This window comes from Sphaeramia orbicularis, unplaced genomic scaffold (genome assembly GCF_902148855.1).
Source record: "Sphaeramia orbicularis unplaced genomic scaffold, fSphaOr1.1, whole genome shotgun sequence".
Classification (NCBI taxonomy): Eukaryota; Metazoa; Chordata; class Actinopteri; order Kurtiformes; family Apogonidae; genus Sphaeramia; species Sphaeramia orbicularis.
The window spans coordinates 410-28,216 of record NW_021941443.1 but is presented as its reverse complement, the minus strand read 5'-3'; the positions used below and the strand labels follow the sequence as shown (position 1 = coordinate 28,216).

General features: G+C 43.2%; 1 protein-coding gene across 1 annotated transcript in view; it reads right to left on the bottom strand.

Moving 5' to 3' along the window:
* The window catches only part of ate1 (arginyltransferase 1), a 36,907-nt gene extending 15,534 nt beyond the window's left edge, over positions 1-21,373 (bottom strand). Inside the window, 5 exon segments of the mRNA XM_030129408.1 lie at positions 5,103-5,302; positions 18,265-18,480; positions 18,575-18,729; positions 21,109-21,171; positions 21,303-21,373. Coding sequence (XP_029985268.1) covers positions 5,103-5,302; positions 18,265-18,480; positions 18,575-18,729; positions 21,109-21,171; positions 21,303-21,364 — 696 coding nt within the window. The 5' untranslated portion in view covers positions 21,365-21,373.
* Positions 21,374-27,807: the final 6,434 nt, after the last annotated feature.

Genomic DNA, 27,807 nt, shown 5'->3' with positions numbered 1-27,807 from the left:
CCCCTACACTGGTACCAGACCCCCTACACCTGGTACCAGACCTCCTACACCTGGTACCAGACCCCCTACACCTGGTACCAGACCTCCTACACCTGGTACCAGACCCCCTACACCTGGTACCAGACCTCCTACACCTGGTACCAGACCCCCTACACCTGGTACCAGACCTCCTACACCTGGTACCAGACCTCCTACACCTGGTACCAGACCCCCTACACCTGGTACCAGACCTCCTACACCTGGTAGCCGACCCCCTACACTGGTACCAGACCCCCTACACCTGGTACCAGACCTCCTACACCTGGTAGCCGACCCCCTACACTGGTACCAGACCCCCTACACCTGGTACCAGACCTCCTACACCAGGGGTCTGCAACCTGCGGCTCCAGAGCCGCATGCGGCTCTTCAGCCTCCTTGTAGTGGCTCCTCCCTTTACTCCACCTCCTTGTAGTGGCTCCTCCCTTTACTCCTCCTCCTTGTAGTGGCTCCTCCCTTTACTCCTCCTCCTTGTAGTGGCTCCTCCCTTTACTGCGGTCAAGCCAGCCGCTAGCGTTTTTCTTGTGCACTACTTATTCGACAGTTACGGTTGATGAGCTGCATGGAGCGAATGTGCCTTCTGAACAACCAAAGTAAGGGCTCATTTATGCTCTACGTTAAATATGTAGACGCAGACGGACGGAGGGTTCTGTCCGTCCTTTGTTTATTACTCACGTAATTCTGTCCGTTTTCTGGGAGCTTGCGGATGTGAACCCAGACGGAGAATATGAAGTAGTACAACTGGGAACTGCAGAGGCAGTGTTGAGTTTTGAAGAGACTCATTTCCATAAACAGCGATACTTTTCATAGAGCGACTGTACGAGTATGAGTACTGTGTACTTTTGGGGTAATCCTACAACAGATTCCCTTCCAAGCTACAAAAGTGTGTTTTTTCGTCTGAAATAGGCTTTAAATTCAATGATGAATAAAATTATTTTTTCCAATAAGTACCTCATGAATTTGATATATTTGGTATTAGTACTTCATATACTATTAGCACACATACGATGAACAACTTTTACTATGTACTTTTGGAGTAATCATTCTCAAAAATCCCTTCCAAGCTCCAAAAGTGTTGGGTTTTTGTCTGAAATAGGCTTTAAGACTAAATTGAATGATGAATAAAATTATTTTTACCAATAAGTACCTCATGAATTTAGTATTTTTGGTATTAGTACTTAATATACTATTAGCACAAATACTATGAACTACTTTTACTGTGTACTTTTAGAGTAATCATGCTCCAGAATCCATTCCACACTGCAACTCTGTTTGTTGTACTCAGTGGTTGTAACAGATAAAATGTAAAAAAAAAAAAAAAAAATTTAAACTTTCAAAAGTTTATAAGCACTGTTATTTTTTGCGGCTCCAGACTATTTTTTTTTTGGCGGAAGAAGGGGCAAAATGGCTCTTTTCATAATAAAGGTTGCAGACTCCTGCCCTACACCTTGCACCAGACCCCCTACACCTGGTACCAGACCCCCTACACCTTGCACCAGACCCCCTACACCTGGTACCAGACCCCCTACACCTTGCACCAGACCCCCTACACCTGGTACCAGACCCCCTACACCTTGCACCAGACCCCCTACACCTGGTACCAGACCCCCTACACCTTGCACCAGACCCCCTACACCTGGTACCAGACCCCCTACACCTTGCACCAGGCCCCCTACACCTGGTACCAGACCCCCTACACCTGGTACCAGACCCCCTACACCTTGCACCAGACCCCCTACACCTGGTACCAGACCCCCTACACCTTGCACCAGACCCCCTACACCTGGTACCAGACCCCCTACACCTGGTACCAGACCCCTACACCTGGTACCAGACCCCCTACAACTGGTACCAGACCCCTACACCTGGTACCAGACCCCCTACAACTGGTACCAGACCCCCTACACCTGGTACCAGACCCCCTACACTGTGTTGTCCCTTGTTCTACTGTGTTCTACTAAATCCTGTGACCCCCTCATTGGAGGACTGTAAATGATGGGTTGGGTTCCACGTCTCCCTGAGGTTCCTGAGGGGCTCTGACCCACGTGGTCACACTGACCCCTGGTGGTGGATCTGTGAACTGGACCAGACTGGACCTGGGTTTGAACTGGTCTCCTGTTTTTCCATTAAATGGGTTAAAAGCAGCCGGTTCCTGTGGATGCTCCTGTTTTATGTGAACCCTTTCATCTGTTCCATTTGGGATCTACTGTCCTGTCTCAGAGGAAAGGCCTTTTTGGGTTAAATGTCCTCATTCGATGTTAATTTGTTTTGTCTGGATGATGATGAAAACCTTCTGTTTTTGCAGCAGAGCCTGAGCAGACACAATATTTCGTCTGAACCCAGCCTCTAAAAACAGGAGCATTTAGTCAAACAGACTGAACTGGACTTCAGTGGGTTTTATCCAGGACACAAACCCTAGTTCATCAGTTCAATCGAGTGTGTTTCCTCCAAATGGTTCCACATTTGGCTTCAACTAATGATTGTTTTCACTGTTGGTTCATCTTGGATTATTTCAGATTTCACAGATGAACAGATTCACAGTCTGATGGAAAAATGTCAGAAAATGGAGACAAAATGTTTTTCAAAGCTGCAGACCACGTCCTAAATGTTATTGGTTTAAAAGTGAAATGGTTTTCAGTAAATCACACATTTGGATGTTTAAGAAGCTGCAATGAGATTAAAAAATCTAAGACTTTTAAAAAGAAGCTTCTCTGCAAATGTGATGCAGGTTTTGCTCTTTTTTTCAGCTTGTTTTTCGTTTGTGTAACTTTTCTCTGTTTTCACTTGTTTGGAGCTTCTCTGCTTACATTCAGTTGGTCTATTCACATGTTTAGTCTGTTTGGTTCTTGTCTTATTTTTCACTCCTCCTTTTTCACAGGTTTAGGATGTTTTGAGCCTCTCTGTAAATTTCATGAAGGTTTAATGTCATTTTTTGCTTCTCTTTGTGATATTTCAACTCTTCCTCTGTCAGTTTTTCATAGATGAACCGTTGTCATAAAACCAGGCTTTTATTTTTGGCTTTATCTGTGTGTTTGTGATCTCAGCGCGCTCATCTAAAACCTCTTGGTACATTCATGTGAGGAAACCAATCGGTTCTAATTGTCCTTCAGCCACAGATGGGATGCATCTAAACAGACTCCCCAACTATTGACTTTGTTCAACATCTAATTAGCCTTCATTTGCAGAGGGATGCCCTTGAGTGTCACCCACTTAGTGGAATTGAAGGCTAATTGGAGGACCCTATTAATCCAATTGGTGAGAGTGGGAGGAGGATGAGCCGGTTCATCTGGTCCAGACCTGGTCCAGACCAGGGACCGTCTTCCTAAACATTCTGAGAATCCTCTCACACAGCTCCTAACTGAACTTACAAATTCCTGGTCAGCAGTCGGAGCTTAGGAGTGATTCCAGAACACTGTCAGAACCCTGAGCAGGAATGGACAGAAACTCCTGTTAGTGAGGAGGCGTGGTCCACCTGCTGCATGTATGAGTCATCATTTCAAAAGCTGTGATTGGTTGATCCTAAAAGCTAGAAAAACATACTTTTGGTGATAATGGGCAAGGGATGGACCCTCAAATGGATAAGGTTGATCATAGAATCTCATCTGATGAAGACTGTGGAATTGTAAATAATATTTCGCATAAAAGAAAAGATCTGTTCAATGAATAGTAAACTATACTTTAAAAGTATCTGACAAACTGCGTAAAAAACTCCGGCCCACTGGCACAGTATTCACACAGTGAGAGTTCTATTTATTTGCTCATATTAATTGGCATGCTGGTAATTTTTGCACTTTCAACTTTCAACATTTCACCCCAGTTTGGTTTTAACCAGGGTAAACTGTCTGAGCTTTCATCAGTGTCTGTGATTACTGAGCGTCCTCAGGAGGTTGTGACCCTGCAGATGGAGGGGTGGGACTAACCCTAACCCTAACCCTAACCCTAGCCCAGGTCATCACTGCTGCATTGCTGTATTTTCCCTGTTGTCAAATCCCTCAGTGTTGTGATGGCTTTCATTTGGGTGGTGTTGCATTGTGGCGTTGGGTTGGAGAAGTAAGAGCATCTGGAATGAGATCAAGCACAAACAGGATTCTGCACCATCCAATCTGTAGTGTTTCATGAATTCACTGTCATCTAGTGTTTGCAGAATCTCCCTCCTGCCTCTTCCATTTTGTCCTCTGCTTAGGGAACTCCTAAGGCCCTTAAAAGTCCTCTTCCTGCTCTGAACAGATCTGACCTTAGGAGTTCTCTTCAGAGCTAGGATTCTGTAGCTTTTATCTTTACTAGGATCGACTCTTCATTTTTAGGGGAAATTCTAAGAAAACATCATGATTCTAAGAATTTTCTTAGAATTTGGCCGCTAGGAGCAACTCTTTGCACTAAGAATCTTCAGGAATACAGGCCCTGGTCCGGGCCCTGGTCCAGACCTGGTCCAGACCCCAGTGCTGACGTTACTCCACCCCCCTTCACTGGTTCCTTGTGCAGTGCTGTTGTCAGATGTGTGGTTTTCCTGTCATCAGTGGGTAACAGGCCCTGGTTTGTGTGCTGTTCTGTCACTGGGCTGAGGTTGAACTGGGACATAGTGGGATTTTTCCACAGTGGGTTTTTTCCACTCTGCTCTGCTCTGCCAGATCTGCTTCCATGAACATAAACACATGGTGAAGTCACCGGGGCTTTGGACGGAGCTGCATCCACCAAACATTCAGGAGGAACTCATCCAAACATGACGTCTGCCAACACTGGTCTGAACCTTCTGAAGCCCCGCCCACACTGCTTCTGAACCCTCTGAAGCCCCGCCCACACAGCTCCTAGAACCAACCCCAGAATCTGCACTGTATCAGAATCTAGGACAGAAACTAGACAGAATCTGTCCTAGAACTGTTTGGTTTGGTTCTAAATCAAATGTTCAGTGTGTCAGTGGGTATTTTCTACTCACTTGGTAGAAGGGTGTTAGAGTAAGAATTTAACACTTGAACCCCCCCTCCCCCCCAGGTACTGGTGGGTCCATCCAATAGGCTGATGCTTATTCACTCAAATGGAGGGCGGGACCATCCAGTGTCTTCACTCACCTCCAGGTGGTGGGCGGAGCCATCAGGTGACGCCTCGCTGATGAACTCCTCCAGGGTTTTGGGCTGGGTGGTCCTGGTGTGGGTGGGGGTGGGCGGGGTGGCGTCGGCCTGCTGCCTCATCTGCTCTTTCTGCAGACGCCGCTCCTTCCTCAGATCTTTGGACTTCCGACACGGAGGCCGGTTCGGATCAGCACCGCTTCCTGAACAACAACAAACAGCGCAAACATTTCATGAGTTTGTTCATTTCACCAAAACTGAAATCCCACCCAACACCCTGGGGCATTTCCATGGCTCCGCCCCCATGCAGAGCCATGGATTGTGTCCTCTGTATTCAGTCTGTGGACCTGCTCAGTGAAGAACAGAAAAGCCCTTCATGTGCTGATCTTCCACTTACCTCAGAAAGGTGCAGGGTCACTTAACTATTTTTAGCCCTGTATTATTTTTGTACTTTCAGTGTTTTCGCACATGCTCAGTACGTGGTTAAATGTGGTCCACCCCTATGAGCTCCTCCCCCTATCCCTAAGGGTGCATCCAGACCCTCAGAGCTGCCACCTTACCGTGGTGGGGCAGTTTGATCCCAGGAGCTGTTGTCAGGGGCTTTCTGCCCCTGGGGGGGTCTCCCATGGCCCACAGGTCCTGGGGGGTCTCCCATGGCCCACAGGTCCTGGGTGACGGACCAGACTCAGAGCTGTTCCAAAGCCCTGATGGAAAAGTTCAAACCAAGGATCATGACATGGCCCGGTATGGGGCAGCTGAGGCCCCATGCTGCAGACAGGCCTGGTGTAGGGGCTCATATCTGAGCGCCTGGTGGCCCAGGCTCCGCCCACAGGGCCGGGCCTCCACCCACGGGGCCGGGGCTCTGCCCACAGGGTATAATGGACTGAATGAAGTGACTTTGACAGCCCTGACTTAGACAGAACACATATAAATATATAAACATATAAAGTGGACAGAATGCTTTGTGTATTTGTTGGAGTAGAGGGAGTGGTCGCTGCTTTGGATGGACTTAAATGTCCTTTTACTCAGTACTAATTCATGTACACAGACATTTACTTGGACTCAATGAGACCCTTTATATGAAATATGTGTGGTATTATTGCTGTGGAGGTTGACATGCACACAAATGTGTCTTCAGTGGACACAAATGTTCAATGACAGGATTAAAAACAGCACGGGTCCGCCATCAAACACCACAGTTAATCCAGATCATCTGAATTTAAGGATTTCCAGATGAAAGAAGGAAAGAAAAAGTCATCGTTGTCAGAAATAAGTCAACAGTAGAAGTCGACCGACAGTGGATTATCCATCAGCTCCTACCGGTGCCAACTTCTGCAGGATTTTCCACACTATTCTAATTCTGAGGTGCAGAACCGGACCCATGTGGGCCTCCGTCTGAGCCAGACCCAGGTCAGACCAGGGTGGACCTGTTCCCACACCTACTGCCTGGCCCTGCACTGTAAAAAATCTGTAATTGAACAGAATTTTCACTGTTTATTTGACAGATTTTTCCTGTATTTCTCAGATACAGGAAAATATCAATGAAATGCCAAAACCAGACTGTGATTTTACATGTCAAATGGAAAAGAACAGGAAAAAACTGGGACTGTGAATAACCAAAAAATTTCCATTTTTTCAAAGAAATTTTTTCTTTTTTTCACAGAAAAATACAGTTAAAATACATTTGTAAATGTATCGTAATTTCACAATTATTTCTTTTCTATTCATGAGATTTAACTGTTAATTCAAAGTTCAATACTGTAAAAAAATAAATAAATAAAACCAGATAAAATTACTGACAGTTAACGGTAACAGAAGTATTAGTTCTGTCAGTTGAACCAGACTTGTTTGTTAATTGACAAATATCTTGTGTAATTACAGGAGGTTTCACAACAAAACTGTTGAATGAATGTATTTTTGTGAATGTATAACATGTATAAGCACTGATAAACTGTCCAAATACAGTTTTTATCAGTGGATTGGACAACTGAGTCTCACTGAAAATTATTTATATATATATTTATAGGGAATTGGATTGTTTTAATACATGTAAATATTCTTTATTAAACATTAAAAAATCAAAAAAAAATATGCAAAGTCTCATGTAAAGTTAGGGCAAAAAACTGTATTTTAATCATGGAAAATTACCGTATTTTTATGAGATGGTTATTTTCCGTTATTTAACAATATTTTTTTTTTGGCACCCCAGCTGCCGGAATAATACTGTTTTTTAACGTTTCTTTTAACGTTTCCAAGGGTTGGTCTTTAATCTTAGTGCATGATGTTAATTCATGATCTGCTCCAGCTTTTCCAGTCGACCCTCCACCCATTCACAAATAAAGGCCCAGTACCTTCTATATCTGACACAAATAAAAGCCCGGTACCGTCTCCATCTGACACCAATAAAGGCCCGGTACCTTCTGGATCTGACACCAATAAAGGCCCGGTACCCTCAGTGGTTGAATCTTCCCATGTGTCAGTATTGGAGCTGGTCCTTTCTGTCCAGAACCCACTTGGACTCTGGTTTTTAGACATCCAGGTCCAGGCCTGGTTTCCATGGGGTCAGACCAGTCCTGTTCATATGTTCATCAGTCCTAACTGTTGTTTGTGTGAGTGTGAACAGACTCAGTGTGTAGGAGGGCAATTCTCCACAGCACTGGTCTGGGATTACAAAGGGTTAATGACTGGTGCTTGGATGACAACGACCCCAGCACAAGCTCAACACAGCAGATACCAGGTCCAGATGCTGGTTCTGGTGGGGTCCAGGTTCACTGGGGCTAAACCCTCTGACAGATTTCCCATGAACCTCAGCTCAGGGTTGTTCTGTCTCCTCTGGTCATGACGTCATTAGTGAGGACGCTGCAGACAGTCCAGTGTGTGGGGTGAGTTTAACATGAGAGTTCTGTAGTCCGGCGTCCATGGTTCAGCCGGGGGGGTACGGTAGTGATCTGTGCTGCTTGTACTTTGCAGAAGTCAAAGGTAAACTTAAGGCTCATTTCCCTTTTCTTTATCCCCTGAATCTTTGCAGACTTTCATTTGACTGGGCAGGACGTTTGTCCTGTTCTGTTATATTCTATACTTGTGTGGAATCAGTCTGGTAATGATTGTTTTGTATGAAATTTATGGTGTGGTGGCAAGGGTTAGTGGAAACACTAGTAGTAGACACTCATACGGCACCTTTAAGTTAATTTTTGTCTAATTTTTTCCACATTATTCATTATTTAGTGGGCTGTTCTTTAGGGGGGGTTTTTAAATCATTTTTGTTCATTTTATTTCTCATGTACTGAACATAAACCCAGTGTGTCCATCCACTGATCTATCCACTAAATCCATCCCATAATAAACAGTGTTAAATTCCTACACTAACACCCTTCTACCAAGTGAGTACAAAATACACACTGACACATTTAACATTTGACCTAGAACCTAAAAAAATAATAATATGAACCAATGTTGTTGTGAATCACTGACAGATGACAGGTTGCAAAAAAAAAGAAATAAATAATCTGATTTATATGAAGAATATTGGGAGGGGGGGCTTTTTGTATGAAAAATATGGTTAGTTTACATTAAAAACATCCATCCATCCATCCATTATCCACCGCTTATCCGGGTCCGGGTCACGGGGGTAACAGTCTAAGCAGGGACCCCCAGACTTCCCTCTCCCCAGACTCCTCCTCCAGCTCTTCCGGGGGGACCCCGAGGCGTTCCCAGGCCAGCCCACAGACATAGTCTCTCCAGCGTGTCCTGGGTCTTCCCCGAGGTCTCCTCCCGGTGGGACATGCCCAGAACACCTCCCCAGGGAGGCGTCCAGGAGGCATCCAAAACAGATGTCTGATCCACCTCAGCTGGCTCCTCTGGATGTGGAGGAGCAGCAGCTCTACTCCGAGCTCCTCCCTGGTGACTGAGCTCCTCCCCCTATCCCTAAGGGTGCGCCCAGCCACCCTACGGAGGAAACTCATTTTGATCGCTTGTATCCAGGATCTACTACAGGTGGACTAACTGGACAGGGGGTCTACTACAGGTGGACTAACTGAACAGGGGGTCTACTACAGGTGGACTAACTGAACAGGGGGTCTACTACAGGTGGACTAACTGGACAGGGGGTCTACTACAGGTGGACTAACTGGACAGGGGGTCTACTACAGGTGGACTAACTGAACAGGGGGTCTACTACAGGTGGACTAACTGAACAGGGGGTCTACTACAGGTGGACTAACTGGACAGGGGGTCTACTACAGGTGGACTAACTGGACAGGGGGTCTACTACAGGTGGACTAACTGAACAGGGGGTCTACTACAGGTGGACTAACTGAACAGGGGGTCTACTACAGGTGGACTAACTGGACAGGGGGTCTACTACAGGTGGACTAACGGTGAGTCATGTGACTGCAGTACCGCTGTTGTATTCAGTGTAGTTGTGAACAGTGGTGCTGTTGGTTCTATACAGGTGGATGTTGGTTCTATACAGGTGGATGTAAGTTCTATACAGGTGTATGTAGGTTCTATACAGGTGGATGTAGGTTCTATACAGGTGGATGCTGTTCTGGACTGTCTGATGCCTCGTTAAGAGAGACAGACAGACCAGCGATTCTGCAGCAGGTTCTGTTCACAGTGTTGTGTGAAAACTTTTGTTGGTAGTATGAGACTGGTGTGTGTGTGTGTGTTCCTTTAAGTGCGAGAGCGGTGTGTGGTGCGTGCGTGAACGTATGGTGTGAGTGGTCGAGCAAGGTGAGGGAGCGGCAGTTTTAAGTATGAGTGTGTAAGAGGACAGAAGGAAAAAGTGTACAAACATCGATATCCTGTGCATAAATAAAAGCTGCTGTCTTCCACTACCGGCAAGGGGGTTAACCCGACATCGGCCCTGGAGGAAATCTGCCCTGTGCTCGCTGACTACGGTCGGACAAGCTGAGCAGGAGAGGTTAACAGTAGATTACCCTCAGTATTTCAATCTGTCAAAATGACGGACGGCCTTCAGAATTTTCCGTCATTTAAAAAAAAAAATCTGTCAATGACGGAATATTTTCGGTTAACACGACCTCTGGGTGAGGGTAGGAACGTAGATTGGCCGGTAAATCAAGAGTTTCTCCTCTCGGCTCAGCTCCTTCTGAACCACAACCGACCGGTACAGCGACTGCATCACTGCAGACGCTGCACCGATCCGTCTGTCAACCTCACGCTCCATCCTTCCCTCACTCGTGAACAAGACCCCAAGATACTTAAACTCCTCCACTTGGGGCAAAGACTCCCCACCGACCCGGAGAGGACAAACCACCTTTTTCCGGTCCAGAACCATGGCCTCAGATTTGGAGGTGCTGATTCTCATCCCGCTCGCTTCACACTCGGCTGCAAACCGCCCCAGGGCACGCTGAAGGTCCAGGTTCAATGAGGCCAACAGGACAACGTCATTCGCAAAAAGCAGAGACGAAATCCTGTGGTCCCCAAGCCGGACCCCCTCCGGCCCCTGGCTGCACCTAGAAATTCTGTCCATAAAAATTATGAACAGAACCGGTGCCAAAGGGCAGCCCTGCCGAAGTCCAACGTGCACCTGGAAAAGGTCTGACTTACTGCCGGCAATGTGAACCAGGCTCCTGCTTCAGTCATACAAGGACCGGACTGCCCTTAGCAAAGGGCCCCGAACCCCATACTCCCGAAGCACCCCCCACAGGATACCACGAGGGACACGGTCGAACGACTTCTCCAAATCCACAAAACACATGTGGACTGGTTGGGCGAACTCCCATGAACCCTCGAGTACCCGATGGAGAGTGTAGAGCTGGTCCAGTGTTCCACGACCGAGACGAAAACCGCATTGTTCCTCCTGGATCCGAGGTTCGACTATCGGTCGGATCCTCCTCTCCAGTACCTGGAATAGACTTTCCCCGGGAGGCTGAGGAGTGTGATCCCCCTATAGTTGGAGCACATCCTCCGGTCCCCCTTCTTAAAAATCCATTGCATTAAACATTAAAAACATGACATTTAAAACACAGGTGTCAAACATGTGGCCTAAAACAAACTAACACTTCACAAAAACTCAAATAACCTGAACAAATATGAACATTTTGAAGTGTCTGAAGTGTAATTTGAACAATATTCTGCCTGTTATTAAATGTTTTGTGTATTTGTAGATCCACTGTGATCTGGAAGATGTATTTGACTTGTGTAAATGATAAACTGAGACACAATACTGTTAAAATTGCACTTAGTTTTCTTAAGAAATGTCAGTTTGTTCATGTTATTCACATTGTTTTAAAGCACAGGTGTCAAACATGCGTCCCGGGGGCCAAATCCGGCCCTCCAAAGGGTCCAGTCCGGCCCTGGGAATGAATTTGCAAAGTGTAAAAATTCCAATCTTGAACTTAATTAAGCAAAAAAAAAAAAAAAAAAAAAAGCTTGAATTAAGGAAAAAAATCTTAAATTAAGCAAAAAAAATCTGGAATTAAGCAAGAAAAATAATTCTTGAATTAAGCAAAAAAGACGGAGAAGGAGCTGAGCTCAAAGGAGAAGCTCTGGATTTACCCTCAGTCTACGTTCAGACCCTCACCTGTGGTCATGAGCTTTGGGTCAGGACCCAAAGGACCAGATCTGGGATACAAGTGGTCCAAATGAGTTTCCTCTGTAGGGTAGGTGTGTCCACCCTTAGGGATAGGGGGAGGAGCTCAGAGTAGAACCGCTGCTCCTCCACATCCAGAGGAACCAGCTGAAGTGGATCAGACAGCTGGTTCAGATCCTCCTGGACTCCTCCCTGGGGAGGTGTTCTGGGCATGTCCCACCAGGAGGAGGAGTCTGAGGAGAGGGAGGAGTCTGAGGAGAGGGAAGTCTGGGCATCCCTGCTTAGACTGTTGCCCCCACGACCTGGCCCGATGAAGCGGCAGATGATGGATGGATGGATAAGCAAAAAATCTTGAATTAACAACTTCAAATGTTTGTCTTTGTTTTAGAGGGAAAAATCACATTAAATTATGAAACTCTTTCCATTTCCAAACTCTCCTGTACCAATAAAATGTGACTAACCTGAACAAATGTGTCCAACCTGAAATGTCTGTATGAAATTCAGTCCAGTTTGAACTCTTTTCTTCCTGTTCCTCAGTGTTTAGTGTCTTTGTAGATCTGATCCAGAATGCACATGGACTAATGAGAAGTGGAGGAAGAAGACTGAGAAAATTACAGATTTTTCTGAAGAAATTTCAGTTTTTCAGGTTATTCACATCTGTTTTGTTGGGATAGTTTATAAAAGTATTTTCATAATTTAATGGGGGGTTTTTTGCACTAAAACACAGACATAAATTGTCAGTTGTCATTACTTCTCGGTTATTCTGTTCTTATTTTACTGGTTCGGTCCACTGCAGATCAAATTTGGCTTAATGTGGAACTGAACTAAAAGGAGTTTGAGAGCCCTGATTTAAAGGGTTAAAAATACAACAGTTATTAGGTACTTGGTGATTTTGTTTAAGGCTCAAGTTGATGAAATAAGTAACCCTTTCATGCATGACTTATGAGAACCTTTAGGCAAGATTTTTTTTCTTGAGTGTTTTTATTCCCCCTTAGGGGTGAAAAATACAATGTGATTGATTTTTTTTTCATGGAGTTACAAAAATGTCCATGCATTTAATTTTTGAAGTAAAGACACGTGTTTAAAACCCAATATCATAAAGTATGGAAGAGAATTAGAGCCAATTAGAGCCAGAGAAAAAAATACAATAAACTAGGGTCCAATATGCATTTCTTATTATTATTATGAGAAAAAACAGAAAGAATTCTGGGAGAAAAAAAAAAAAACAGAATTCTGAGTTTAAAGTCAGAATTCTGGCTTTTTTCTCAGAATAATAAAAAAATATATATATTACACCTTTTTTATTTTCCAGTGGCCCTAATCCTCTTCTGTAAGAAAGTGATATGAAAACAATGAAATAAAAACATTTTTAATGCTGCTAATCTGATGTTTTCTCACAGTTTAACATATTCTTATGCTAGTTATTAGTCATTTCATGGAGATAACATGCAAAAAAAACCTTTGTGTCAAACAAAAACAAGTGGTTTTACACTCCAACATGTTAGTGCAGGTCAGTTTTATCAAGAACAGCAAAGTGACAGTTAGGGATGGGAAACGAGAACCGGTTCTTTTTGAGAACCGGTTCCCAGTAGCTCGATTCTTTGGAATCGTTTGCCTTCCTGCTTAACGATTCTGCTTATTGATTCCACCTTCTTTGTGCATGCGTGATGACGTCACACGTACGCTGCATTGTTTTGGTCAGAACGAAGACAACATGGTGTTGAGGCAGAAACAGTCCAAACAGACCACACCAGGTCTAAACAGACCACACCAGGTCCAAACAGACCACACCAGGTCCAAACAGACCACACCAGGTCTAAACAGACCACACCAGGTCCAAACAGACCACACCAGGTCCAAACAGACCACACCAGGTCCAAACAGACCACACCAGGTCTAACAGACCACACCAGGTCCAAACAGACCACACCAGGTCTAAACAGACCACACCAGGTCCAAACAGACCACACCAGGTCCAAACAGACCACACCAGGTCTAAACAGACCACACCAGGTCCAAACAGACCACACCAGGTCTAAACAGACCACACCAGGTCTAAACAGACCACACCAGGTCCAAACAGACCACACCAGGTCTAAACAGACCACACCAGGTCTAAACAGACCACACCAGGTCCAAACAGACCACACCAGGTCCAGACAGACCACACCAGGTCTAAACAGACCACACCAGGTCCAAACAGACCACACCAGGTCTAAACAGACCACACCAGGTCCAAACAGACCACACCAGGTCCAAACAGACCACACCAGGTCCAAACAGACCATACCAGGTCCAAACAGACCACACCAGGTCTAAACAGACCACACCAGGTCTAAACAGACCACACCAGGTCCAAACAGACCACACCAGGTCCAAACAGACCACACCAGGTCTAAACAGACCACACCAGGTCCAAACAGACCACACCAGGTCCAGACAGACCACACCAGGTCTAAACAGACCACACCAGGTCTAAACAGACCACACCAGGTCCAAACAGACCACACCAGGTCTAAACAGACCACACCAGGTCCAAACAGACCACACCAGGTCCACTGGAACACTGTCAAAGCTTCCATGTCTTCAAAAGGGTGGAATCCCTCCAATATCCTCAAACATTTGTCCACAGCATGTGATTCATTTATAGTATTGTCAAGTATTTGATACTCAGCGGCGCTTGTGAACGTAGCGGCAGAGTGAACGCCGGGTCGGTTCCGATATGGGCAACAAATGTTGTAACTCCTCAAATACAGGTTTCCGAAGGTAAGAAGGGAAAGGAAATGAGGTGCACAACAACGGGAAACAAGCTGAGCTGAGTCGAACCGGTTCCACGTAGTAGAAATGCGGCAATAGAGGAATTTGTAAAGAGTCTGTAGTTTCACTTCCACTGTATGCACCCCCCCCACCCGAACCGGCCCAGCGTCATCTGTTATTATCATTTGTACATACTGTATCTGTTATATTTTCTGTACAGAGATGGAAATATAAAAGACAGTTAATGCAAACACACCTGTTTGTACTCTTTTATTCCCTCACCCAATGAGAATCGATAAGAGAGTCGATAAGGAATTGGATCGATAAGCAATATCGATAATGGAATCAGAATCGTTAAATTCTTAACAATTCCCATCCCTAGTTACAGTAATGGTCTAAATGTCAGTGTATGGGATGATGCATGAGCATCCACTGTGTTGGCTGATATGGAACTAAACCAACAAAACCCATGAATATACAAGAGAACAGCTGGAGAGGAACTGTCCACTGGAGTGACTAGTATGCATGAAAGGGTTAAAATAAAGTTCAACCCTAAGTGTGTGAAAACCTTTGTGACATTATTTGGACAGTGTGCAGACTGTGTGGTTAACAGACGTGTGTGGGCGGGACAACGCAGGGTTAAAGCCACCGATAGGAGCTGTTGTTTGAACATTCTGCTTCCTGTGTCTAATAGGACTTTATTATCTCTACACTGTTACTGTCATCAATTTGTTTTGATGAGTTCGTTTACAGGAAAAAAAGAAGCAGGACATGAAGGATTAGTCCAAAAAAACCCCAGACACTTCTAAGAAAGTCAGAGGAAACAGCAGCTGAAGTGTTGAAGGTGAACAGTGACACCTTCTGGAAAACACACGCAATGACAGCCAACGAACCACACTGAATAAAACAGCCTGATCACAATCAAAGTGTACCAGTATATTTGCATCAGTTATTCATCAGTATTGCGAACATATCCCCCTAAAACCATTCCCAAAATATTTCTTTGTCTATCTTATTACTAGATCTGTCAATCCTCCAAATTTGAAAAAAAATAAAATAAAAACTGATCAAATGTCGACCCAATGAGCGTGAAAACGTGCACAATTTGATTGTTATGAGAGCAAAATGATTGTCCATAATGTTTTGTAACAATAAATAATTCCTACTCAACTCCTGTGTCTTTTTTATTCCAAATACACACATCACATTGCTTTTCATTTATTGATCCTTTTTGTTGAACAGCTGTTTGATTATCAATTCTTATTTTCAGTATTAAGACAATCCACCATTGTGTTGTTAACCCCTTCTTTTCCAGCCCTTTAATTGGAATAATAGAATGGGAACCTGTTCTTTCAGTATTATTAGGACTAAATCTGCACAACTAGACAGATGTGGCTCTGCTCCCTGGTATGCTGCACAACATTTGGAACAATGTGTCAAACGGATGTTTACGTGGAAGCGCATGTTTTCAATGGTGCGTTGTTCACCCAGATTCCTGGAGTGTCCGTACACCAATATACTTCCATCACTAATCTGGACTCTATGCCTTACAGATCTACTGTTCTCACTGGTTCCACATGTTTGTGTCCTCCTGTACCAGAAGACTTAGTTCCAGATGGAACACAGATGCCACCATGTGCTCAGACACATTTCCATTCACATCTGCTAGAGTCCGTACACCAGTAGTGTCCGTACACCACATTCTAAATATGTGACTGTTTCTGTCAATATATGGAATTTTTCAGCAGGCATGCTTTGGACACCACATCTATGCAAGAAACAATGCATGATTCTGCTGAGGTCTGAAACATTTGTATATGTGTGTAGGCATTAAATATGGAGGCTGTTAGGCTGGAGTGTCCGTACAGCCAAGAATGTGTGATCTGACAGGGGTACAAGCCTGACACATTTAGAGGAGACACAGAATACACACAGATTTTGGACTTTAAAAGAGAAATATCAGACAAATAAATGACCTGTCTGAGTTTTTGAAAGAGCATGATTATTTTTTATCTACATGTACACCCTTTCTGGTACCTGGACTGGGATCAGGCCAAAAACACAGTTCTGTAGATGACAGCTGGGAAATAATTCTACTAATCTGGATGAATTAGTGTGGATACTGTTTAATAAAGAGCAGAATTAAACCATAAGGAACACAGATTAAGTAGAACATAGACTAAAATAAATAATACACTTTTAATTCAAATATTTGACCATTTTTATTATGATTACTAATACTACTAAGTCTATATACACATATATGTTTTTATATATAATTTTCTTTGTCTTATTTCCTTTAAGTGTGGTTGGCTATATGTACGAGCTTGTTATTATCATTATTATTATCCATTTACATACTTATCTATGTTGTTTTTGAATGTGTGTACTTCATGGACACGTCCACAATCATTTATACACGTAGATAAATGAGAGCGCTGTACTTTATTCCTACGATGTCCAGTGTAATGTCATGAGACTGCTCTGAAAGAAAATTTGAATAAAATAAATAAATATTTGACCATTAACATTGTTTAAACATTCTGCTTCCTGTGTCTAATGGGACTTTATTATCTCTACACTGTTACTGTCGTTAATTTGTTTTGCTGAGTTTGTTTACAGGAAAACGAGAAGCAGGACATGAAGGATTAGTCCAAAAAAAACCAGACACTTCTAAGAAACTCAGAGGAAACAGCAGCTGAAGTGTTGAAGGTGAACAGTGACACCTTCTGGAAAACACACGCAATGACAGCCAATGAACCACACTGAATAAAACACAGTTCTGTAGATGACAGCTGGGAAATAATTCTACAAATCTGGATGAATTAGTGTGGATACTGTTTAATAAAGAGCAGAATTAAACCATAAGAAACACAGATTAAGTAGAACATAGACTAAAATAAATAATACACTTTTAATTCAAATATTTGACCATCATTATTATGATTAGTAAAACTACTAAGTCTATATACACATATATGTGTGTTTTTATATATAATTTTATTTGTTTTATTTCCTATAAGTGTGGTTGGCTATATGTACGAGCTTATTATTATCATTATTATTATCCATTTACTTACTTATCTACTTTTTTGTTTAATGTGTGTACTTCATGGACACGTCCACAATCATTTATACACGTAGATAAATGAGAGCGCTGTACTTTATTCCAATGATGTCCAGTGTAATGTCATGAGACTGCTCTGAAAGAAAATTTGAATAAAATAAATAAATTAATATTTGACCAATTTTGTGTAAAAAAAAAAAAAAAAAAAAAAGTGAAAAAGTCCATTTGATCCAAGTTAATGTGGCCCTGAAATACAGACATATACTGATCCAGTTACAGACTTTCCAACCTCAGACAGGTCAGTGAATGCATCCCAGTTCAAACTGGGCTGGGACCAGAACTGAAGGCTGTTGTTTGGTTTATTATTCACTGCAGTCTGACCTCCTCATGTGGCTCCGATGATCCTGACATAAAGCACCAAGATGGTTTAGAACCCACCACCTTCTAATACTGGACCAGAACCACAGACCAGAACAGAGAACCCACCATGTTGTAATACTGGACCGGAACCACAGACCAGAACAGAGAACCCACCATGTTGTAATACTGGACCGGAACCACAGACCAGAACAGAGAACCCACCATGTTCTAATATTGGACCAGAACAGAGAACCCAGCTGGAACCACTTCCCTTCGTTCAACGGTTTGATGTTCAACTCCACATTTACTGACTCATTTGAATCTGATGACGTTTATTCATGTGGTTTTTCTTTCTTGGACCAGACTGAGGTTCAGTCCAATAATTCTGGACTCAGTCCTGGCCCACCAGAACCAGACTGAGGTCTCACCTGCTTTAGGACCTGTGGACGCTGGTCTTCCATGTGGACCCGGGTCTTTTCCGGACGTCTCTGATCCTGTAGAGGTGGCGTCCGGCGTTTCCTTCTGGACATCTGGACGCTCCGCTGCATCCATCTGAACGTCTGTGATGTCGCTACATTTGAGCTCAGACGGACACATTTGACCGGGTTTACGAGGACCTTCACAGACCGAGTCCATGGGTTCACCTGGAGAACACACACCCACAGGTACGGAGTTAAACACTAGACCAGTGTGAGTTCACAAGAGTGTGAACCATGTACAGGACTCTTCCAGACTCACCGTCGGGTCCATCAAGTCCATCAGGTCCATCAGGTCCATCTGGTCCATCGGGTCCGTCCGGTCCTTTGGGCATCTCCCCTTTGGACACAAACTTCCTCATCTTCTTCAGGACCTTCTTGTGGGATTTGGAAGGTTGGAACTTGAGTGCATGGCACCTGGACAAACAGAGCAGAGGGGGGACATGAAGACCAGGTCCAACCAGTCCATGTAGACCAAGTCCAATGACTCCATGTAGACCAGGTCCAACTAGTCCATGTAGACCAGGTCCAACTAGTCCATGCAGACCAGGTCCAATATGTCCATGAACCTTCAGTTATTCTGCTGATACATCTGGAGTAGGGGGGTCAAACCTAGGACCCACTAGGGCTGGAAGAAAATATGGGTTCTGCAATATATTGCAATATTTCATTTCACAATACTGTATTGATATTAAAAAGCACTGTATGGATATTTTTAAGTATTTATTCAAATGCAGATATTGTGGAGGTTCATTTTAGTTTTTTTGTCTCTCTTTTTTGTTTCCATTTGATTTATTATTATTTAACACAGTTTCATGGTTCTTTGAATCCTCCTAAAAACACTTTTTACTGTCTGAGAGGCAGATGGGAGGTACTTTGGAACCTAGGAGAATTAAAAACATTTTGTGATATAGCATTAGATCCTATTCAGATCAAATAAAAATGTGTTTAGTATTTGTACATATTTCTGGTGTAATTCAATTCTTCCAAGAAATAATCTTTAAAAAAGAAAAAGAACCAAAAATTGCTTTTTTTAAAACAGTATCATGATATATCATATCGTGATCCTAGTATTGTGATTTGTAGTGTATCACCAGATTCTTGCTGATACACAGCCTTACCCTGGCCTATACAGACTGAATCCATGTGGTCTGGACTGTAGTACCTTTAGAACCATATAGTACCTTCAGAACCTTTTGGAACGTCAGTCCAACTGTGTGTCCACATGTGGACGTCAGACATCAAAGGGTTAAACTGGTGACCATGTTACAATTAGGGCTGTGTATTGGCAAGAATCTGGCAATACGATACAAATCACTAGGATCATGATACGATATATCGTGATATATCATGATACTGTGAAAAAGGCAATTTTTTATTTGTTTCTTTTTTTAAATGATTATTTCCTTGAAGAATTGAATTCCATCATAAATCTGCACAAATCCTAAACACATTTGTATTTGATCCAACAGGATCTAATGTTCTATCACCAAATGTTCCAACTGTGTTCAAACTGAAATTCTGTTTTCCAGACATTCCAGTTTCAGATCCTGTTCAAATGTTCAGATTCTATTAGTTCACAACTAACATCAGAACAGGATTTGAGTTCAATCCAACAAAGGAACGAACATTATTGAATAAAAGAGTGTGAAATAAGAATAAATAAAGTAGAAACAAAAACACTAAAATGAACTTCCACAATATCTGCATTTGAATAAATACCTAAAAATATCAATACAGTAATTTTTAATATTGATACAGTATTGTGAAATGAAATATGGCAATGTATTGCAGAACCCATATTTTCTTACGGCCTTAATTCCAATGGTATCCTTGTCCTGGTCTGTTACTGTTGACCCCGACCCTATTTTCCAGAGGTTTGGACCTATGGGGAACAGAAGCAGGTGCTCTGTGGTCTGACTGACCTGGGGGGGGGGGGGGGTCTACCTACTTAAACCCCCCCCCCACACCTATATTTGCTGGTTTGATGCTCTGCAGCTCAGACGTCTATAATGACAGTTCCTTTAGTCCTGGTTCAGGACTGTGTATGTATTTACCTGATGGTGTACTGTGGACAGCAGGTCTAGTATTTACCTGATGGTGTACTGTGGACAGCAGGTCTAGTATTTACCTGATTGTGTACTGTGGACAGCAGGTCTAGTATTTACCTGATGGTGTACTGTGGACAGCAGGTCTAGTATTTACCTGATTGTGTACTGTGGACAGCAGGTCTAGTATTTACCTGATGGTGTACTGTGGACAGCAGGTCTAGTATTTACCTGATGGTGTACTGTGGACAGCAGGTCTGTATTTACCTGATGGTGTACTGTGGACAGCAGGTCTAGTATTTACCTGATGGTGTACTGTGGACAGCAGGTCTAGTATTTACCTGATGGTGTACTGTGGACAGCAGGTCTAGTATTTACCTGATGGTGTACTGTGGACAGCAGGTCTAGTATTTACCTGATGGTGTACTGTGGACAGCAGGTCTAGTATTTACCTGATGGTGTACTGTGGACAGCAGGTCCAGTATTTACCTGATGGTGTACTGTGGACAGCAGGTCTAGTATTTACCTGATTGTGTACTGTGGACAGCAGGTCTAGTATTTACCTGATTGTGTACTGTGGACAGCAGGTCTAGTATTTACCTGATGGTGTACTGTGGACAGCAGGTCTAGTATTTACCTGATGGTGTACTGTGGACAGCAGGTCTAGTATTTACCTGATGGTGTACTGTGGACAGCAGGTCTAGTATTTACCTGATGGTGTACTGTGGACAGCAGGTCTAGTATTTACCTGATGGTGTACTGTGGACAGCAGGTCTTGTGCATGATGGGCTTATAGACGTATTTCCCACTTCTACAGAGAAAAAGCACCATTAGAACTGCGCGCACACACACACACACACACACACACACACACACACACACACACACACACACACAGGGACTGAACACAGATGGTGAGCAGGTGTCAAAGCAGCGTCCTACCGTCTCCATCCTCTGTCTATGAGGTCCTGGTAATCCTGCACCGTCATCGTATGAGACCACATCCCTGAAAAAACACAACAGGTGTTGTTCAGGCTTTGACTTCAGTTCATTCACTGACACTGGATTCAAACAGAAGGAAAACCTGGAGCGGCACTGAGGCATCAAAGAACACATGTTCAAGTCCAGCTGTGAAGGAAGTGTTGAACGGAGCAGGACACGCCCACTCAGCACACACATGGATGGGACCGCCCACATTTAAACCCAGATGGTACCAGTACTCTGCTCCTGAACCAGTACCAGTGCACAACAGTACCTGTTCTCAGTACCTTATGTGTATATGTAGTCATTAAAGTTGTTTTGTCTAAAAAAAAAAAAAAAAAAAAAAAAACACTACAAACTTCTGAATTCTGAAGATTTATATCTCAACATCACAAGTGAAATTACAACATAGAACTGGAGAAAAGTGGCGTTGGGGGGGGGGGGGTGTTCAGTCAGTAACCATGGGTGTATGTCACTTTCTGCCCTACTTATAATACTATGAGGGTACGGGGTGGTGCAGTCTGCCCCCCCCCCAAAAGTGAAAGTGAAACTTTATGCTCATTTATCTTGTTCTACCTCCTGAAGATTCACAAACTTTCATTTGAGGGGGAAGACGTTTGTCCTGGACTATTATGTATTAGACATGTGTAGAATAAATAATTATATCAATAATAATAAATATAATAATGCACAATAAACTCAGTATAAGCAAGTACTCAAATGGAAGTACTTGTACTCGTACTCTGTCTGTAAAACAGTGGTATGGGTGCATCCCTACAGGACACTGCATGGACTAGTCCTTCACAGACTTCAAAGTGTCGTCCTTTCCATCCCAGTCCTACATCAGTCCTCCATGGTGCAGGTTCCTCACAGGTTCTCAGGTTCCTCTCATCAGTCCTTCAGGTTCCTCTCAGGTTCTCAGGTTCCTCTCAATCGGTCCTTCAGGTTCCTTCATCGGTCCTTCAGGTTCCTCTCATGGTTCTCAGGTTCCTCTCATCGGTCCTTCAGGTTCCTCTCATGGTTCTCAGGTTCCTCTCATGGTTCTCAGGTTCCTCTCATTGGTCCTTCGGGTTTCTCTCATGGTCCTTCAGGTTCCTCTCATGGTTCTCAGGTTCCTCTCACTGGTCCTTCAGGTTCCTCTGATGGTACTCAGGTTCCTCTGATGGTACTCAGGTTCCTCTCATGTTCTCAGGTTCCTCTCAGGTTCCTCTCATCAGTCCTTCAGGTTCCTCTCAGGTTCTCAGATTCCTCTCATGGTTCTCAGGTTCCTCTCATCAGTCCTTCAGGTTCCTCTCATGGTTCTCAGGTTCCTCTCATCAGTCCTTCAGGTTCCTCTCAGGTTCTCAGGTTCCTCTCATCAGTCCTTCAGGTTCCTCTCATGGTTCTCAGCTTCCTCTCATCAGTCCTTCAGGTTCCTCTCAGGTTCTCAGGTTCCTCTCATCAGTCCTTCAGGTTCCTCTCGTGGTTCTCAGGTTCCTCTCATCAGTCCTTCAGGTTCCTCTCGTGGTTGTCAGGTTCCTCTCGTGGTTCTCAGGTTCTTCTCAGACCCAGATGTGCAGTTGGTGTTTGACCTGTTCTCCTCTTCCATCAGCCTAAATCCTTCTATTTTTGGAACTTTAATTCCAGTCTGTTTCTGCACAGGCTGATGTTTCCATGGTTGGATGAATTCTAAGTATGTGGCTCTAAACTCATGAACAGAACCTAAAACAGGTTTATTTGAAGGTGGAACCAGCCCCGTGGTCCCAGTGGAGTCCAGAAGCAGCAGGTCCACAGGTCATGTTGGACCCGTTCACACTCTGCCTGATCAGTTGGTAGAATTAGCTGTCAGTCAGTGTGGTCATCCCGCCTCCTGTGAACCCATGGAACCTAACCAGATTAAGTCCTGATCTGATAATACACTGCAGTGGGTTAGACCAAAGCACAGGGAGAGTTCTACTGAGGCAGCACAACACAGCCTCACAGGACCTGCACCTGGACCACATAACCCTGGACTACATAACCCTGGACCTGGACTACATAACCCTGGACCTGGAGACCAGACCACATAACCCTGGACCTGTACACAGCCTCACATAACCCTGGACCTGGTCCTGGAGACCAGTCAACCCAAACCTACACCTGTACACAGCCTCACATAACCTAGACTGGTAGACCGGTCCATCTAAACCAGGCCTGTAGACTGATCCATCCAAACTTAGACCTGTAGACCAGACCATCTAAACCAGTCTGTCAGACTCCTCCCACTGTCTCTGACTCCTCCCACTGTCTTTGGACGTTAGTGTCCTGTTCAGTCCAGATCAGTGTACGAGGTCATCAGGTTCAGGTTCAGGTTCAGGTTTTGCAATATTCAGCAAAATATAAATGGAGTACTGTTATATAGACTGGATTCACACATATACACATACATACTGTATATGCAGTTCATATATACACACACACATACAGTCGTCCTCAAAATTCTTCATACCCCTGCCATTTTTTGTAACTTTTTGTTTTTGTGATGAAATGAATGAGTTTTGTCAAGTTTGTTTGTGACTTATATGTGATACACAAGTGAGGAAATAAGAACAAATGATACTTGGAGAAATACTTTATTTCAGGAGTATTTTATTAGAGGATTTCTAAAAAACGCCATGTTCAAAATTATTCATACCCTAGGTTTATTAAGTCCAAAGTCTTTTCTTAATAGTCAGTAGAGTAGCCTTTGTTCTTGATAATGGTTCCTGTAAGTGTCCACAGGTTCTCTTCTGTCTCCTGTGGGGTTTTGGTCCACTCTTCCAGGACCAAAGCCTCCAGCTGGGTCCGGTTGGATGGTCTCCTACCCATCACTCTGGTCTTTAGCTCCCTCCACAGATCCTCTAAATGGTTTAGGTCAGCGCTTTGACTGGGTCATGTCCTTGAACCACTACTGCACTACCTTGGTGGTATGCTTGGGGTCAGTGTCCTGCTGGGACGTCCAGTCAGGACCAGTCTAGAGTTTCTCAGCACTTTCACACTGTCATCCAGGACGTTGATATAATTATGTTAAATTCATGATGCCTTGTAACTTCATGAGGTTTCCAGTGCCACTAGCAGAGAAGCATCCTAGCATTATAGGTTATAACCATAGCATTATGTTGCCACCAAAATAACCGAGGTATGAAGGTATCACAGACAACCATCCAGCCAGTGTTGCACAAAGGAGTTCTCCATGGATGCAGACACAGGAAGATGGCAGGACTCAGGATGAAACATCAGGAGGCTCATCTGGCATTTCCTAGAGCTCTTCTTAACCAAGATCCAAGCTTTTGGTCATCAATCCAGTGATCTGATGAAACAAAGATGGAGTTGTTTGGCCACATGGATGTTGACTGCATCTGAAGGAAGCAAGGAGAAGAACGCAAGCTGAACACAGCCCCAACCATCAAGCATGGTGGTGGCAACATAATGCTATGGGGTTGCTTTTCTGCTAGTGGCACCGAGAACCTCATCAAGATACAGGGCATCATGAAAAAGGAGGATTATATCAACATCCTGGATGACAGTGTGAAAGTGTCTGCTGAGAAACTCTAGACTGGTCCTGACTGGACGTCCCAGCAGGACACTGACCCCAAGCATACCACCAAGGTAGTGCAGTAGTGGTTCAAGGACATGACCCAGTCAAAGCTCTGACCTAAATCATATAGAGGATCTGTGGAGGGAGCCAAAGACCAGAGTGATGGGTAGGAGACCATCCAACCGGACCCAGCTGGAGGCTTTGGTCCTGGAAGAGTGGACCAAAACCCCACAGGAGACGGAAGAGAACCTGTGGACACTTACAGGAACCATTATCAAGAACAAAGGCTATTCTACTGACTATTAAGAAAAGACTTTGGACTTAATAAACCTAGGGTATGAATAATTTTGAACATGGCGCTTTTTAGAAATCCTCTAATAAAATACTCCTAAAATAAAGTATTTCTCCAAGTATCATTTGTTCTTATTTCCTCACTTGTGTATCACATATAAACTTGACAAAACTCATTCATTTCATCACAAAAACAAAAAGTTACAAAAAATGGCAGGGGTATGAAGAATTTTGAGGACGACTGTATGCTGTCACATATTGTTAATAGTGTAAATTCTGTCATTTCATATTTTGTCCATTTGTGTTTTTTATTCTACTCTGCTCTATTCTTCTGTTCCTCTGTTAAATGTATTTTCTATTTTCTTCTCTTCTTGTTAGTTTTTATGTTTTTATATTCACTCTGTTCTTATTTGTGTTGTTACTGGTGCCTTTAATATTGCTGTTCTGACTGGAGTAGAACAACGACAATAAAGGACATTCCATTGTATTGAACTTTGAAGTTCAGTTGAAGTTTTCTTCTTTTTTTCAAAGGAACAGAACATGTTAATAAAGGAGCGGATGAAGCCAAAGTCAACATCAGTGTCATAAATGAATGTTTCACAACTAAAAAAATAGTTTCCCATGAACTGAAAAAGTTTGTGAAACACAAATCTAAGAATAAAGAAGTGAAAGTGGTCCTGATACTGACTTTAAAGGGCAGGTCATTTGTCCACTATCTACTGTTTGACTGGTTTAGTTTAGAAAAAGACAGAAAAAGGTGAAAAAGGACAACCAAGACAACATCCACAAATGTTCTGTTTGGTCCAAACATATTCAGTTCCGATCATAAAAATGTAAAATACTATTGAGTAGAGATCGACCGATATGGGTTTTTCAGGGCCGATATCGATTAGTAGTAGTCAGAGGAGGCTGATAACTGATATTTGGAGCCGATATTCATTTGCAGTAAAAGTGTAAAAATTGGCGAGAAAAATTTTGAATAATGCAAACACTAAACTTCGTTTAAATGCCTAAAACATGTTTATTTAATCAAACAAATAGAAAATAATAGCTCCAGAAGTGCATGGATTTCCTAGACTCAGAAGCATCTCTTATAAAGTTGAATAAAAGCTTAAATAAATAGCTCCCTGAAATTTTTCCACAGTAAATAAAGTAAAATTGAAATGTTACTATAATGACTTATCTTTGTTTTAAGTTCAAACAAAACACAAATACAGGGAGACTCTTGTAAACTCTTGGGCCACATGCTGACATCTGCTCAACTCATCATGCTTCATTTATTACAGCATTTGGGACGCCTTAAGTTGATTTCCTTATTACATTTTATATTTTACCGTGCGATAGCAGGGACCCTGTCATTTAAAACTATGTTGCTACATTATTAATTATTACTATGACAAAAACTACATAAAAAGTCTAATAGTGTCTATGAGTGCAGGTAAACTCCTGACAGAACACAAACAGCCTTTAGGGCTTTAATGAGCACACACAGGATTTACAATGTTCCACCATGTTCACATAAATCACTTCTGAATTTGACTCTGTCATCTTCACTTTAATTTTCAGATCATAGGACTAGAAAGCTCACAGCAACATTAGGAGTTGTGAGTTGTAGAGTTCTTCATGTGACTTTAACGCAGACACACACTATTACATTACACACCAACATAGTCTCATCCCAAATAGTCAGAAATCGACACATGCGGTCAGAGCCCCACAGCGGCACTATTTGACGAGAGGCGAAGTTTTCTGGTGTGAGAAGCTCCGGAGAGAAAACACATGTGTCAAAGGTAAAGGCAGAAAACTCTTCTGAAACTGGACTAAACATCCCTGTGCTCTACATCTGATAACTACCACTAATGTTTCAGAAGAACGTCAGAGCAGAGGAAACATTAGCGGCAGCTCTGCTAACTCAGATGACCTCCTGACATGTGTGTGAATTAGACTGCAGATAATATGGAGATGGAAACAGTCTGTGAGAGAAAAGCATGTGTGGGATTAAGAGAGAGAGCGCTAAAAAAAAGCCATCACAAGAAAATGGCTTTCATCGGAAAGCCCAACGCTGAGCATGTGGATGGACATTACAGTGGACATATATAAGATGGAGAGACTTACTGCAGAGGTGAACTATAAGAAGGACTTGTTTGTTATGCGGTGGAAGAAATGGATGGAATACATCATGCCACGCAGACCGGACTTTGATACTTTTATTTTTGAATAGAAGATTAGATATAGTAAACGTAATAACTGCAATTCACTCCCCACTTGTTTATGTTCTTTTTGTTTGTTTCATTGTTAAAAAAAGGGACATTCAGATTAACATAATGTTGATGACATTTAAAATGAATATATTTGTCAACATTGTTATAGAATATCAATAAAAAGTGAATTAAAAAAAAAAAAAAGAGAGAGCGCCAAAAAAACTCACTTCACTTGTTTTATGGAAGCACGCTGAGGTGGAGTCTGATGAGCTTTTACCAGAACATGAGTTCATCAGTCTGACTCTAAACCAGTGGTTCTTAACCTGGGTTCGATGGAACCCTAGGGGTTCGGTGAGTTGGTCTCAGGGGTTCGGCGGAGGTCAAGACACACACTCGACTCATTAGTCAGATGTGTATGTCGGGCTAGGTCCGTGTATGT